The sequence below is a fragment of the Nelumbo nucifera genome, chromosome 1 (genome assembly GCF_055504915.1).
Source record: "Nelumbo nucifera cultivar China Antique chromosome 1, China Antique-T2T, whole genome shotgun sequence".
NCBI lineage: Eukaryota > Viridiplantae > Streptophyta > Magnoliopsida > Proteales > Nelumbonaceae > Nelumbo > Nelumbo nucifera.
Genome location: NC_142649.1, coordinates 16,858,839 through 16,876,467, shown reverse-complemented (window position 1 = coordinate 16,876,467; position 17,629 = coordinate 16,858,839). Strand labels below are relative to the sequence as shown.

The window sequence follows — 17,629 nt, the reverse complement described above, 5'->3', positions numbered from 1 at the left end:
TACCATGAGGAGGGTTTTCATCATTTGTAGTCTCCACTGGACAAGAGGAAGAAGGTTCAACATGAGGAGCGTCTAAGGAAGAACTAGGGGAAGTAGGAGCTGAGACAAAAGGGTTAGCCTCTGAGGAAGTCTCTTTCACTCCACTAGTCTCTCCCTGAAGAGGATTCTAGGAAGGCTCAAAGAAGGATTGTGACTCACAAAAGGTGACATCCTTAGTGATGAACTTCCTTCTGGTAGCTGGATCAAGACATTTATACCCTTTTTGTGTATGAGAATAACCCAAGAACACCCCACGGATTGCCTTTGGATCCAACATTGTCCATTTAGGATCACTAACATGAATAAAACATACACAACCAAAAACCTTAGGAGGAAGAGAGCACAACTTGCTTTGGACATAGGATAGAAAATGGGGTTCTCATTCCCAAAACCTTGGATAGTATTCGGTTGATGAGATAAGAAGTTGTCAGAACAACATGAGGCCAAAACTTCTTTGGGACCTTGCTTTGAACCATTAGAGAATGAGTAGTCTCAAGTAAATGTCTACCTTTCCGCAATAGTGATGGAAGGGTTGACCTATTACCTCAATAGGGATGGGAGGTGCAAGAGGCTCATCTGAAGGTGTGGAAACAACTTACACATCCTTGAGTCTTTGTCTCTGGTACCACCTTTGAACAATAGGATGGGAAGAAAATGTGGGAGGATGAGTAGGAGGAGGAGCGGGAGCAAGAACAAGAGAAGAAGGCCCACTAGAAGACTCGATGAGAGGAGACTCAATAGAAGACTTAATGGGGATTAGAAGGACAGATGGTGACATCGCAAACAACTCCTTTGAATGCTCCCCCTCAGGAAAAGTACCAAAGAAAGGAACAGACTCAACAAATGTGACATCTCTGGAAACAAAGCAAGTGCCATGAACTAGATCAAAACAACAATACCCCTTTTATGTGAAGGCATATCTCAAGAAGACACACTTGTGTGCTTTAGGCTCAAACTTATGTCTTTGGTGACTATGAACATGAACATAACAAGTGCACCCAAACACTCGGAGAGGAAGAGAGAAAAGATCCTCGTTTGGAAATAGGAGGCTAAAGGGGTTTTAAAACCCAGAACTCGGGAAGGCATCTGGTTTATCAAGTATGTAGTTGTAAAGACAACATCCCCCCAAAACTTAACAAGAACATGAGAAGCAAAAAGGAGGCTCCTCGTAACCTCAACCACATGTTGGTTCTTCCTTTCCGCCACTCCATTTTGTTGTGGAGTGTAGGAACAATAACTCTGATGAATAACTCCAAAGGTATCAAAGTAGGAGGAAAGGCTCTTCTCAAAATAATCCTTTGCATTATCAGATCAGAATATTTTGATTCGAGCATTAAACTGGGTAAGGATAAGTTCATGAAATTTTTGTACAATATTTGGCACTTTATCCCGGGATTTCACAGGGTAAATCCAGGTGTAACGAGAGAAATCATCAATAAAAAGGATGAAATACTTGTAACCACTAATCCCCCATAGCAGATAAATGATATGGGCCCCCACACATCAAAGTGTACAATATGGAAAGTAGAAACCGATTTTTTATTACTCACTGAAAATGATTGTCTACAATGTTTTGCAAGTTCACATGACTCATAATGAAGACTCGATAGGGATATTCTCTTAAACATTTCTGGAAACAAATGACTTAAAGCTGAAAAAGACAAATGACCAAATCTCAAATGGCATAACATGACTCTATCAACTAACTCTGATGAGATAGACTCCAAAGCTACTCCACTAGGTGGTCCAGGACTTCGATAAGAGATATCCAGCAAATATATTTCATTAGCCTCGTGGCCACTCCCAATCGTCCTTTGAGTTTTCAGGTCCTGAAAAACACAATGAATAGGAAAGAAGGTTACACTACAATTCATTGATTTTGTTAAGCTACTAATAGATAAAAGGTTAGTGCTAAATTTGGGAACATGAAGGATAGAGGACAAAACAAGGGAGTCAGAAGCTATAATATTCCCTTTGCCAGAGATGGGAGCAAGAGACTTATCGGCAAGTGAAATCTTCTCTCTACCAAAGAGGAGCTGGTATGAACAGAAAAGCTTAGATATGCTGGGCATATGGTCTAATGCACCAGAATCTATAATCCAAGGAATTCTATGATTACTTGAGTCTGTAGCATGATTTGCACAAGCACGAATACTTGAATGGGCAAATACATATGAAGAGGTGTTGCTTGAGGAGGAAGCTACAACAGTAGTCTCCAAGTGATTAATTAACCTCCCATATCTCTCAAATTCTGCCTTCATTGCTGTCATCTGCTCCACAACAGATTTTTCAAACTGACCACCTTCAGATGTTGTAGCAACATTTGCATTCTCCGGCTTTCCAGACTGACCACCTTTCTTAAAGTTGTTGTTTCGAAACCTATCTAGATGAAGATCTGGATGAAGTTTCCAACAAGTATCCTTAATATGTTTCGATTTCTTGTAGTATTGACATATCACCTCTTTCTTCTCAGCTGACCCCTTTGGTTTTATTCTAGCATGTGCAAAATGTTCTGAAGGTGGTTGACCCTGTAACTACACCTGTCGCCTGTTCTCTTCACTGCTCACCATAGAATATGCCTGAGCAAGTGTTACTTCATCCTTGGCTAGAATAGTTTGTCTCATAATATCAAATCAGGGTTAAGTCTTGTAAGAAACTCAAACACCCTGTTTCTTTCCACAAATTTCCTGAATGTCTCTGCATCCTTGGTGCTTTCCCATACAACTGCTTCCATAACATCAATCTCCTATCATAATGACTTCAACATTGAGTGGTAGAAAACTACACTCCTCTCCCCTTGTTTCAGATTTTTCACATTATTCTTCAGTTTGTAGGCCCTTGCAACATTCAATTTCTGAGAATATGTTTCTTTAACACTATCCCAAATCATCTTCGCTGAAGTCATCCAAAGATTATGTTAACTAATGTGGGGCTGCATAGAATTTACCAACCATCCAATAACTGTGTAGTTATCCTGCATCCATTTCTCATATGTAGGATCAGTCTCTTCTAGTTTCTCCTTACTGCCCGTGGGAAACCCTAGTTTATCTCTACCATAGGCATGAATTTTTATAGATTGTGCCCAAGCTAAATAATTTGTTCCATCAAGTTTGATTGTAGTCACTCCTATCAAAATGGAATCTATGGGACTAACCCCCAGCACCGGGATCTGCTTCACCTTACTTCTAGATTGCTCCATTAATTAAACAAAAATCAAAAAACAAGATTTTCAAGCTTTATAGACTAACTAAGATCAGTCCAACACTTAAAAATCCCAAAACTAGGGGTTTTAATTGTACCTGGCCTCCAAAGAGAAAGAGAGAAGTAGTCGTTCCAACCAGAGCTTCCCAAACCTCTTCCAACTCCAACCACCCACTTTTGGAGATCAAAGGAACCCTCCAAGCCTTGAGCGCCACACCCAAACAATCTCTTTAACCTGTAACCGGAAACTCTCTAGTTGGCTAGGGTTTTGGGCAAAAAATCAGCAGCCCCACTTTCTTGGCAATCTATAACCAGATTCTAACTCTCCAAACCCTCTACCAACTAGGCATACAAGTTCTTTGAATAATCAGCAATTTATCTCTCCATACACTTTTTGATTAGAAGAGTGTATGGGAAAAGAAAAGAAAAGATAAAAGAGAAGGAAGACCTGCTCTAATACCAAGATGTGATTCAGACCAATAAAGAAAATAGTAAAATATTTCAGTTTATAGCAGAAGAGGAAGAGAAGAAGAAGAAGACAGCAAAAGGAAAAAGGAAGAATGGCGAAGAAGGGAGAAAGAAGGAGTTCGGTGATCTCTCCCCTAAGAGGGCGTCCACCTCATCAGCATACTTAGAAAACATAAAAAGAAATAAAGGCCCATTAAGAATAAAATAACAAGAAAGAACTAACCAATAAGATAATAATGGGCTAGGGCCCATTTGGCCCAGTCTCCCTACAAAAATAAAGAAAAAATGAGATCCCGCCTTCCTCTTCTTCCTCCTCCTTCTTACTCTTAACCCCCCTCCTTGTGTTCGGGAGGCTTATGCCTCTTATGTTCTGAACTACACTTCACGCCTCTAGGTATTGGAATGCCTCGCATCACACCTCTGTGTTTTAAAACATTGCCAAGATCCTCTCCTATATCCCTTAGATTAGAATCCACCTCCTTAAATAACTCTCTAATCAACTTACTCCCATCCTAAAACCTATTAAAATAGTGGCACCTTGTCCTTTTTTGTTTTCCGTACGAGACTTCTCATAATTCTATAAGGAACTCATCGTAGAACTCCAATTGCCACCTTTTTTGTTTTTTAACTTGTAACATATGTTATTGTCATTTATTTGCTTTCCCTTTTCAATGAGTCCCTTGAGAGGAAAATGCATGGTAAAATTGTTGATCTATGCTACCAGGATACTTGTACAAGGGTGCTATATAATGTTGAATACTTCAGTTTCTAGTGTAAATTCCATATCCAATACTGTCAGTTCAGCTGTATCCTCGCGAAATCCAGGTAATATAGTTATTTATAGCAGTGAGAAGGAAGCTTTGCAGTGTAAATTCCATATCCAATACTGTCAGTTCAGCTGTATCCTCCAAATCCAGGTAATATAGTTATTTATAGCAGTGAGAAGGAAGCTTTGCAGTGTTAATGAATCCATACTCCCAATCAAGACAAGAAAATAAAAGGATTGACTGCTCTGCCTCTATACTTCCTCTTTCCTCATATGCAAGAATTAAGCAGCATTGGATAAATATAACCTCTGCCACTATCTTTCTTTTTATATGCAGAGCTCCTGGGCCCCCTGTGTCCCATTTCCCTTTTTATATTTGTTGTTTTTTTCGTTGTTATTTATTTTGGAATTGTATTTAAATGCTCCCCCTTCAGCATAAAGTGGCTGCTTCTTCTTTCAAACAGATGAGGTAGTGATTGGCTGATCATTAGTCATTTTGACTCAGTAGCACCGAAGGAACTAGAGAATTTCAAAAATTATTTACAAGGGCTTGTATCCAGTCAAATATATTGTTATATAGCATTGATTTGATCTGCTAAACTATTTTAAATATGCATGTACAATTCCATGGAGGAATACTAAAATGGCCTTTATAAGGAAAATCTATGCTACAGAAGTGGTCATTCAGAGTATTTTTCTTTTTCTTTTATGAAAAGGTAAGATAGTTTCTGTATTTAAGTATAGGTCAAAAAATACAGGTATAGTCCATTGGCCATCACATTGAGAAACTATACATGGGGAGAAGTCCCCTAGAAACAAAACAAACAAAATAGTTTGCTTTTTGGGGCCTTCTGATTGCTTTTCTTCATATCTTGTTTGTCTAATCCTAGTTATTTTAAGTTTACTGTTTACAGATTAAAAGGATGTAGAATATTTTCCAATACTGCTTTTCATGCATCCTTTGCATATGACTGACGAAGCTTTTTTCCAAACACCTATGCAATAAAGATTTGTATATCTGGGATAACTAAAATAATTCCAGCACTGGTGTTTTTCTATACCATTTCAGGCTTCAATTTATTTATGAATTTATCCTTTGCATTTTCATAACTTTCTGACACAGCTTTTAGCTTTCATGCAGGAAATGGGATTGTTAGAGATGAAACATGGTTTGCTCCAGGTTGCAGAGTCCTTGGATTTTCTCCATAACAATGCCCACCTAATTCATCGAGCTATATCACCTGAGGTTGCAGCTTCCTGATCTTATCATCTCTCCCTTCATCTCTCTATATTTGTATGGATACATTATGTGTATATGTGTGTGTGTGGGTAAGTGGGTATGCATGTATGTAAAAAAAAAAAAAAACGAAATGCAAGAATAAAACTAATCAAAATATTTGCAATATCTTACATGTGTCTTCTAGTTTTCATTAAATATAGATATCCCATGTCATCATATCAACATTCATAAAAAAAAAGAAAAAATATCATCATATCAACATTGACATTTCCTAGTTAATAGTGCTGTTGAAATAATTGATTTTATGTTTGTTAGGGTCTGTTTGGCTGATTAAAGCCTTTTTTATTTTAATCTATTATTGTACCATCACTTAGTAGGGGCACAAGGGTCATTTCCCTTCTTATTTTTTCGCCCTATATATTATAATGAAGCTGGTGCCGCCAACACTGTTCCATTGCCTCAATCCTTTCTTCTTTCTCCCTTCTCTTCTCTTCTCTCCTCTTCTCTTCTCTTCTCTTCCTTTCTCTTCTCTTCTCTTTTGCTGACTGTCAAGATGGTATCAGAGTGTGGCCATTGAATCTGGGCGATCAAGTGTCTTCTCCAAGCTGCTGAATTTGGGTGGAACAGAGGAGTACATCTGGGTTGATCGAATCAGACCTGCAACTGGTACCGCCCCATTTTTTTTCCTTTCTCTTCCCTTGGTCGTGCACCAAGAGGAAAACGAATGGACCTGAACCACTGAATGTCGGCACACCCTTGTGAGGATTTTCCTCTGTTTGTTTTGGATCGTGTGATCCTGTACCTATGAAAGGTTGCTGTAGCTCATGTATGACCTGTTTTCTCTACTTGTTGGCTTGATGCCTTGTGTGTAAGGATCTCCCCTTGTGATTATTGCTTGTAGACCTTCTGAGAAAACTAGAAGGCTGGGACTGCTATTCTGTACAGGTCTGAAAATCAGATCTATCATCTTGTTTTTTTTTTGGAAATTGATGCTGGTCTTGTGCTCAGATTAAGTCCAAAAACTGTAGTGTAGGTGGACTAATCACTTGTGTGGAGCTTTTTGTTCTGATATGAGGAGGGATCCTAAGGTGAAGTTTTTTGATAAAAAAATTCTGTGTTGACCATGTCTTCTGAGAATTCTGCTACTTCAGAGATTTCTGTAAATCAAAATGGGGTAAGTGGGGGAATGGATATGAGTTTCCCCATGGCTGTTATTCCCTTTGATGGTCTGAATTACCTTAAATGGTCTAGGGGAATAAAACTCTACATCACTACTAAGGGAAAAATAGGATACATCAATGGGAAAGTGAAGGAACCAAAGAGCGGAAGTGCTAAATATGATAGATGGAACCAAGAAAATAGTATGGTGATGTCATGGCTCTTGGTTTCCATGCTTCCACAGGTGAGAAAAACTTTTATGTGGGCTGAAACTGCTTGTGAAATATGGGAACAAGCAAAGTCCACCTATTTAGAGCAGAGACATTATGCCAAGATATACCAACTACAAGCTGAATCGTCCACTTGCAAGCAGAGGGAAAGGAGTCTCTCGGTGTACTATTCAGATCTGACATCGATATGGAAAGAACTTGATCACTATCAGAATGTTGACTGGAAGTGTGATGAGGATGCAAAGGCATTCAAATCACTTGTATCTCAGCAGTGGGTATTTGCCTTCCTCTTGGGGCTGAATCCTTCATATGAGTCCATCAGGGTGCAGATCTTGGGAAGTAAAGACTTGCCATTAGTTCAGGAGATTTATGCCTTGGTTCAGTCAGAAGAAAGTAGAAGAAATGTGATGAATTCTACAGAGGGGGAGCCAGTTGCTCTAGCTGTCTGGGGAAGTTTAGATACTAATTTCGGAGGTGGTTCTAAGAAGGGTGACTCTCAGAAGAGAACAGATGATAAGAGTAAGCTTTGGTGCACTCACTACCAGAAGGCAAGACACACCAGAGATACCTGCTAGGATCTCCATGGAAAACTTAAATGGGCACAGGATTTGGGTAAGAAGTCAACAACTGATCAGGGCAAGAAACCAAGTCAGCAGAATTGGAAAAGGTATAACTCAGCTAATATGGCATCTTAAGAGATTGGTCCCATGGTAACTCAGGAAAGGCATCCCAATTCTGACCCTAAGGAAGAGATCATCAACTCCTTCCATGACCATTTGGAGTTATATGGTAGGACTCTTTTCCAGATGGATACTGGTCTTACTCCTTCTACCTCTTTTGCATCTGCTTCAGGTAACATTGCCACTGCCTTCCATGTGTCATCTCATACCTCTGATTCCCCTTGGGTAATTGATTCAGAGCCTCAAACCACATGACCGGTAAGTCAAATTTATTTTAGGCATACAATCTTCTCTCTGGGAGAGATAAGGTGAGACTAGCTGATGGTTCTTTCTCCACCATATCTGGCGAAGGAACCATATATCTCCCACTCGGCCTTACCCTTTCTAACGTACTACATGTTCCTAAATTACCTATAAATCTGCTTTCCATTAGTAGTATTACTCACTCCTTAAACTGTTCAGTTACTTTCTATCCGTCTTCATGTGTGTTTCAAGATTTGGCCTCGGGAAGACGATTGGTAGAGAAAGCATGGTGGATGGCCTCTACGTGTTGGAGAATAAAGCTGGTCTTGTGGCTACAGAGTCCTTGAGTTTGTCTAGTGAGAGTCAAGCCTATTTATGGCACAATCGTTTTGGTCATCTTTCTTTTGAGTCATTAAAAGTTATGTTTCCAAAGTTGTTTGAGTCTTTGTCAGTGAGTCAGTTGCAGTGTCAGACATGTCAATTGAGTAAACATTGTAGAAGCACTTTTCCTTTGAGAAATAAAAGATCTGAATTTCCATTTCATATTGTTTATTCTGATGTTTGGGGCCTTGTTACTCTACCTATTGAGGCTGGATATAAGTACTTCATTACCTTGACTGATGATTACTCTAGATACACCTGGGTTTACCCTATGTGATCTAGAGAGGAAGTGCCTAAAATTGTGAAAGACTTTCAACGCATGGTATTCACTCAGTTCCAAATTGATATCCATATTTTCCAGTCGGACAATGCAAAGGAATATTTCCATAGTGATCTCACGGAATTCTTTGCTTCAAGTGGATCACTTCAACGAAGCTCTTGTGCTAGGACACCTCAATAAAACGGTGTTGTTGAAAGAAAAAAACTATCATCTTCTTGAAGTAGCTCGTGGCTTGTTAATCCATATGAATGTTCCAAAACGTTTTTGGATGGATGTTGTTCTGTTGCTACGTACATCATCAACTGTATGCCCTCTCGGTTACTAGAGTATAAGGCCCCACATCAACTTTTGTTTCCTATAGCACCGTTGTTCCCCATTCCAATACGTGCTTTTGGGTGTCGTTGCTTTGTTGATAACTTGTCACATACTCGGGGTAAACTTGTTCCTTGTGCTATTCCTGTGTCTTCCTTGGTTACCCTCTATCTCAAAAGGGGTACCATTGCTATTATCCCGTCTCTCATAAGTACTATGTCTCTATAGACGCGTCCTTCTTTGAGAATCGACCTTTCTTCTCGGTTTCTCCTTAGGGCGAGTGTAGGGTTGAGGAGAAATAGGCTCAGACTCAACTACCTCCTCTACCTGACCCTCTTCCATTCCATGTCTTTCTTTGCCACCACAAAAGCCAGTAGAGTTCAAGAGCCGTGGAACCTGATACTATGCAACCACAATATCATCGGCTTCACCAGAGGTTGATCCTTCCCATTGGCCAGGTACACTTGCTTCTATTGATATGCCTGCTCCTTTCAATGTTGATTCCCTTGTCATTAATGATCTTGATGTTCCTATTGCTAAGAAAAAGGGTGTTAGATCTTGTACCACTAACCATCCTATCTGTCACTTTGTGTCCTATGATCATATTTCATCTTCATATCGTGCATTCCTCTCCTCTATTGACAGTATCCCTGTTCCTAAGAATGTGGCAGAAGCTTTATCCAAACCTTAATGGACAGATGCAATGAAGGAAGAGATTGATGCATTACATAAAAATGGCACTTGGGAGTTGGTGGATCTTCTTGAAGGGAAGGAACCAGTGGGGTGCAACTGGGTGTTCACAGTGAAACACAAGGCTGTTGGAATTGTTGAAAGGTACAAAGCTAGACTGGTGGCAAATGGTTTTACACGAGTATATGGAGTGGACTATACAAAGACTTTTTGCCCAGTAGCCAAGATGAACTCTATCAGAATTCTCCTTTCACTAGTGGCAAATCTTGACTGGGAACTTCACCAATTGGACATAAAAAATGCTTTCTTGATTGGTGACTTAGAAGATGAAGTGTACATGACCCAACTTCCAGGTTTTTGTGCTAAAGGCAGTGAATAGAAAGTGTGCAAGTTAAAAAAATCTTTATATGGGCTGAAACAATCTCCTCGGGCCTGGTTTAGTATGTTCCACTTAGCAGTTCAACAGATGGGGTTCAAACAATGCCAGTCAGATCACACACTATTTGTGAAGAAAGGTGAAGGGAAAATTGCAGCTCCAATTGTGTATGTGGATGACATAGTGATCACAAGAGATTGGGAGGCTGAAATATAGAGACTAAAAAAGTTCTTAGCCACTTAATTTGAGGTGAAAGATGTAGGCCCCTTACGTTATTTCCTGGGAATTGAAGTTGCCCGCTCTCACAAGGGCATCTTTATTTCCCAACGGAAATATGTACTAGATCTACTAGAAGATACAGGCAAACTGGGGGTGAGACCAATTGACTCACCAATTGAACCTAACCATCATCTGGGAGACAGTCAGGGAGAGTTCTTGAAAGATGTGAAGAAGTTTCAGAGACTTGTAGGGAGACTCTTGTATTTGTCTATGACCAGGCCTGATATTGCTTATGCAGTGGGTGTCCTTAGTCAGTTCATGCACAATCCTAGGACAACTCACCTTGAAGCTATAGAGAGGATCCTCAGATACCTCAAGAAGTTTCCTAGAGCTGGTTTGCTGTTCCAGAAACATGGACATTTAAAGGTGAAGGTATATACTGATGCTGATTGGGCAGGGGCAGTTGATGACCAAAAGTCTACTTGTGGATATTGTGCCTTTGTAGGGGTAAACCTAGTCACATGAAGAAGTAAGAAGCAAAGTGTGGTGGCTAGGTCTAGTGCTGAAGCAGAATACAGAGCTATGTCTCATGGAGTTGCTGAAATCATGTGGATAAGAAATCTGTTAGGAGAACTGGGTTTTACAGTCAGCAACTCTATGTCACTCTATTGCAACAACAAGGCTGCTATCAACATTGCAGCTAATCCAGTCCTCCATGACAGGACGAAACACATTGAAGTGGACAAGCATTTTATTAGAAAGAAACTTGTAAATGGAGAAGTGTGCACCCCCTATGTCAGCTCAGAAGAACTTGCAGACATCTTCACCAAAGGTATTCATCATGTGCGGCATAATGATTTGTGTGACAAGTTGGGCATGATTGGCATCTATGCTCCAACTTGAGGGGGAGTGTTGAAATAATTGATTTTATGTTTGTTAGGGTCTCTTTGGCTGATTAAAGCCTTTTTTATTTTAATCTATTATTGTACCATCACTTAGTAGGGGCACAAGGGTCATTTCCTTCTTATTTTTTTGCCCTATATATTATAATGAAGCTGGCGCCGCTAGCACTGTTCCATTGCCTCTCTCTTCTTTCTTCCTTCTCTTTTCTTCTCTCCTCTTCTCTTCTCTTCTCTTTTTCTGTAAATCTTCAATCAGATTTACTGTCAAGAAGTGCTAAATCCTATTTGCCATTTAAGTCTATCTGGAAGGACAACTTCTGTTAAATTTACATGCATAAACACATTTCCTTTCATACAAGGAACCATCTTGGTTTTCTTTTTCTCTCAATTAAAATTCTGTTGATATATCTACAGAGGTGTGATTGCTATCCTGGGAATAGATTCTTTTTTCTTAGTCCCACTGGTAGGTGTTCCTCTGGGTGTCATCAAAGCATGGCTGATGCTAGTAGATTAGTTTTTTTTTTTTCAGTTTTTCCTGTCCCTTTTCTTCTCTGATAGTACATATTTTCTCGTGGGTGTAGATTATCTTGCAGCTAATTTAAATTGTATTACTGTAATTTGTCTTTTGGAAAGATTTTACTTTTGATTGTGCCGTTAGCTTGTATTCTCTTCTTTCATGATGGCAATCTGCTCCCCCAAAATGAAAATGACTTGGTATTGTATTTCCTCCTAGTCTGCTGTGTGATGGAGACTTTTTTATTTTTCCAATACCTTTAATTGCATTTCCAGCAGTTGGTGTCTAAGCTACTCAAGAGTCAAGACCCAGCGTTTTTCGGTTCTGAGTCTGAGGCTTATATTACAAATGCATAAAATTAATCAGATCTTGGTATTGCAGACCATTTTTATTACTTCTAGTGGAGCTTGGAAACTTGGTGGATTTGGTTTTGCAATTTCTGCAGATCAGACTTCAGGTGACCAGACCAATATGCAGCCATTTCATTATGCTGTAAGTGGATTCTTTATTCTGCATTGACAAAGGCCACTTCCCAGTTTGTTTGTATATTGAGTTTCTCTTCAATCATTTGATTCAAGATTGATTATTAATTGCATGAAGAGAGATCAGAGCATCTGTCCTTTTTTTTTTGCAAAGATGAATTAATTTCCACTTTTCTTAATCCTCTACTGATTTTGTTCATTTCCTTATTATTTTTCTCATGGTAGTAATTGGGGGCAATTTGTGCAGTTAAGTGCTGCAAATTTGAGTATGTCTTCCATTTTTATGCTGTTGCATCTGTGGAAAGCACCTCCCTTGGATACCTTCATTTTAATTGCTTATTTGCATGGAATTCATTTAGCATTTCTTTCATACATATGTTGTTGAAGAAACACTAAAATCCTGTCTGGTAATGGACTCATGAGTGGTCTATAACAGTGTGGGTTTCCTCCCTTTATGTTAGAAAGTTCATTGTGGCTTTTTAATGTTCTTATTTCTTGTTTCCAATTTTGAACATATCAAGCAGTTGAGGTAGTTATGAAAATTGTATATAGATCAGAAAATTGCTTCTAAGGAACATGGCAGTACAGAAATTCATTGAGAGAAATCAAACTAGTTCAGCAAACTGCTTGCCCAATTCACTCGCTTAGCAAGGGACAGAGGGAACAATTGTTTTTCTTTCTTTTTTTGGGTGGGGTGGGGTAAAACAATGAAAATTGTAGGTAGAGTTAGGCTGCATATATATATATATATATATGTGTGTGTGTGTGTGTGTGTGTGTGTGTGTGTGTGTATTTGTTGTGAGATGATAACAAGTTAACAACCTTCAAGATGTGATTAGGGCTGTTCACGGGTCGGGTTGGGTTGGTTTACTAGTCTTTTTTCAACCGACGACTTGGTCGGGTTACGTAAAGATTAAACCAAAACCGACCCTCTATTAAGCAAAACCGACCTGGTCGGTTTAGGTCTGTTTGGGTCGGTTTTGGTTTAAATATATACATTTCCGAAATATATATTTCAGCTTTAAATATATATATATATATATATAAATATTTTGGAAATATACATATTACATATAATATTTCAGAATATATTTAAAACTGAAATATACATTTCAGAAATATATATATTTAAAACCAAAATATATATATATATATTTAAAACTGAAATATACATACTATATATAATATTTCAGTGAGAATATATTTATTGGATATACATTTAAAACTGAAATATATTTCGGAATATACATATTATATATAATATATGAGTGAGAATATATTTATAGATAACTCGGTTCGGTTTGGTTCGGTTTCGATGTGAAAACTGAAACCGAACCGATTATCGGTTTACCCATCTTTCCAACCCAAAACCGACCGGTGGTGAAGAAAAACCATCCAAATCGGATTGGCCGATTTGAATTTATTTGTGAACAGCCCTAGATGTGATGGGGTATTACTAAATTTAACTTGGTGATGGATTTTCCATGGGCAACTATGCCCCTCCCAAGCAGGTGCTGCCTTTAGAGACCATACGAATAATGAAGTTTCTTGGGTTTGGTTGGGGAAGACAACTCTTTAAGGGCTAAGCTTCTTTCTCTTTGAGGTCATTACAACTATCATGAGGAATTTTAACTCCACATGCTTTTATTCTCAGAAAGCCTCCACTCCTACAATCCAAGTTTACATGGTCAAACTTCTAAGCAAATCATTAAGCTCAATAGGTTCCTATTCTTTGTGAACTGGGCAGACATTGGTTAGGTTTATTCTGTCACTCTTTGTTGAAAAGGTACCTGAAATCATTGTTCCTTACTTCCCTTGAGAAGGATCCTCTCCCTTTAAATTTGAGAATATGTAGATAGGATACCCTTGTTTCCTAGAGACTGCTAAATCTTCATGGGAGGAGGTGGACAATAAAAAGGCGGAATTCATGTTTTAGAAGAGGCTTAATGCACTAAAGTCAAAGTCAAATGTTTGGAATAAAGAGGTTTTGGTTTCATTAGGGAGAAGAAGAATCTGATAATAACCTAGATAAAGGACTTGGACAAGCTTGAGTTTTGTGAGATTAGGAGATGCTAGAAAACAATAATGAAACTTGAGAGAATTGTATGAGATTCTATTGAGGGAAGAGATATCTTGGAGGTAGACATCTAGGTGTAGATGGATTAGAGGTGGAAGTTGAAATTTTTTTACTCTTTCGAAAATGGCAGAAAAAAAAAGAAAAAAAATTATTGTGACATTGGAAGAGATCTCCAATCAAGAGGATATCCCAAAGATTCTCATTGCAATGTCACATGTGTCAACACTCTTGGCCGAATAGAGAAAAGAACAAGAATAATCTTAGAGGTGTCAAGAATGTATTGACCCCTACCTCAAAGAGTCTTTTTATATATTAAAAGATATATACAATTACAAGAATGCCCATATAGGGTTGAAAGAGAAAAGAAGAATAAGATGTATAAGTAATATACAACAGGGACTATACTAATAAGATACATGAAGTTACAGAGTCTCCACACTCCCCCTCAAACTGATGCCTAGACATAAGCATCAATTTGTCTATAAGAAAGAGATGTCGAACTCTAGTCATAGCTTTGGTGAAGATATCAGCAATCTGCATGTCTGAGGCTACAAGAGGAAGCAAAATAGATCAAGTAGTGAAAAGATCTCGGATAAAGTGGCAGTCCACCTCGATGTGCTTGGTCCTCTCATGGAAAACAGGGTTAGATGCAATCTTGATAGCACTCATATTGTCTGCATAGAGAGGAATAGGAGTAGGAAGCTAAATGCCAAAATCCATAAAGAGAGATCGTAACCAAACAATCTCACTGCAAACTGAAGTCATGGCCCTATACTCTAGTTCAATAGAAGACTTGGAGACTGTTTGTTGTTTCTTACACTTCCAAGAGATGAGTGAATCACCCATAAAAACACACCACCCAAAAGTGGACCTACAAGTGTCTGGACAACCAGCCCAATCCACATCAGCATATGCTCTCAACTGAATAAGAGAGGAGAAGGAAAAGAACAATCTCTGAGAAGTTGTGCTTCTAACATATCGAATGAGAGAAGATGAGAAGATGAGAATGTTACCTTCAGCAACTAATTGGCCAACAGAAATCAAATTTGTTGTGAGATTAGGAACAAGAAGGGTTTTGGTAAGAAGGAAGGAAGTAGTGGGTGAAAGCTTAAGAGACAAATCACTACTACCAATGATGTTTAACTTTTCACCAATGGCAGTAACAATATGTTTGTGATGGGTTTCAGTAAGGTTACTTAGTTGGTTAGGGTAGGCTCCTGTCATGTGGTTGTAGCTCCAAAGTCAATGATCCAAATATGAGAAGGAGAAGCACAATAACTGGAAAACTCACCAGTTAAGCCAATAGCAAAAAGAGCAGAAGTAGTAGATGTTACCAATTGTCGAATGTTTTCCTCAATCATAGATGCCAAAGAATCACCTTTAACAAAAGAATCACCACCAATAGTAGATTTCTTACTCCCATGTGCTACAGCAGCAGTGTCAATTCCATAGGTAGATCCTTCCAGTTTTATAGGAATAATATTGTCTCTATTGGAGGCCATTTCAGCAAGAAAACAGCAGTCCAGGCACAAGGATATCAGAGACAACCAAATTCAGCAATCAAGAACTCAATCAAATAAATGGGAAGCAAGAAAACCTTAGGACGACACCAGATCTAGGGTTATAGGTTGATCGAATCAGCCGATTGAGAGAAAACTGTCCTTAAAAATCTCCAAACCAGAACCTGAGTGTAGGGTTAAGAAGAGCTTGAGAGAACCCTTCAATCTGGAGAGAAAAACTCAAATTGCAGGCTGATGTAGAAGGCCTGAAGTCCAGAAAAAAGCTGCAGTCCAAAAAAGGAAACTGTGCAGTGTTGCTTCCCCAAGAAGAAGATCAAAACTCCTTTGAAAACTTCACCAAACCAGATGCTGTTTGTAGGTATAATAGATCAGGTCTAGGCGGCACCAGATCTGAAGTCCAAAGCTGTTGCAGTCCAAAAAAGGAAACTGTACAGTATTGCCGCCCCAAGAAGAAGATCAGAACTCCTTCAAAAACTTCACCAAATCAGATGCTGTTTGTAGGGAGAATAGATCTGGTCTAGGCGACACCAAATCTGAAGTTTGGCCTCGAACCAATGTCTCCCAAGAGATATCTAATGAAATCTCTTCTGCTGGTTGTGCAAAGAAGACTGAACAGAAAAGGGTTGATCAAAACAGCCATAATACGACAGGATTACTGCTTCTAGTGAGGTTAAAGAGAGAGAGAAAATAGATCAAAGAGCAACCTGCTCTGGTACCATGTCAACACTCTTGGCCGAATAGAGAAAAGAACAAGAATAATCTTAGAGGTGTCAAGAATGTATTGACCCCCACCTCAAAGAGTCTTTTATATATTAAAATATATATAATTACAAGAATGCCCATATAGGGCTGAAAGAGAAAAGAAGAATAAGATGTATAAGTAATATAAAACAGTGACTATACTAATAAGATACATCAAGTTACAAAGTCTCCACAACATGTTACCTCCTAATCTCCTATCATTATGTTACTAATATTTGGGAATTTGTCTTCTCTATGTTTGGTTGCAGGTTGACTCAACCAATTGACATTAAGAGTTTGTTTAAGAAATCATTCTTCTCAATAACAAGGAGGAGATGAAAAATTATGTGGAGATGCACTAGGGTAGCAATATTATGGTGTTTACTGGAAGAAAAGAACTCTAGAATCTTTAAAGAGATGGTCCACACAATAGAATTAATCATTGAAAAAATATATACTAAAGTGGCTTCTAGGTTCAATGCAAACAAAGTATAAACCCAAGCCCTTTAAACACATTAAGAGGTTGGGACCACATCTAAAAGGGGTTAAATGCAAATAAAGTATAAACCCAATCTCTCTTAAACAGATTATGAGGTTGGGACCACGCCTAAAAGGGGTTAAATAAAAAGAAAGTATAATCCAAGCCCTCTTAAACATATAAAAAGAAAATATATGCCCAAAATTTTAATAAGCTTTCAAATTCTGCCCCTTATAATATTTCAAATGGACCATAAATACCCTCAAGGGCCCACTTAATGTTTAATTAAAATTTTTAATCAATTAAAAATGACGAAAAGGGGGGAATAAATCACATCCATCTTTGGATGCTATATTAAAAGAAAAAGATTCCCCATTATTTAGGCCAGAGACACAATTGGGCCTTATCACTTCAGGTTCCTGGTGCAAGAATCCTATTCAGATTAGGACTCTTATGTTCCAAGCAAAAAAAAAAAAAAAGAAAAAAAAGAAAAACCGAATTACATGATTATTTCTGAAAAAAAAATCCTACTCAAGCTAGGATTCCTCCACAAATTTTACAAGTAAGATTATATCAGATTTTGTATGATGAGAGATACTGCAAGAGTCCTGATCATACTAGGACTCTTCTAA

At 38.5% G+C, this 17,629-nt stretch overlaps 1 protein-coding gene across 5 annotated transcripts in view; it reads left to right on the top strand.

The window, feature by feature from the left end:
• The window catches only part of LOC104590942 (SCY1-like protein 2 A), a 113,497-nt gene that overhangs the window by 5,304 nt on the left and 90,564 nt on the right, over window positions 1-17,629 (top strand). For 4 of the 5 annotated variants that reach the window (XM_088896542.1, XM_088896544.1, XM_088896545.1 and 1 more), the window contains exons 2-3: window positions 5,616-5,720; window positions 12,081-12,191. In XM_088896542.1, coding sequence (XP_088752668.1) covers window positions 5,616-5,720; window positions 12,081-12,191 — 216 coding nt within the window. Of the gene's footprint in view, window positions 1-5,604; window positions 5,721-12,080; window positions 12,192-17,629 lie in introns of all 5 variants that reach the window. The other variant, XM_088896543.1, reaches the window with a different exon arrangement.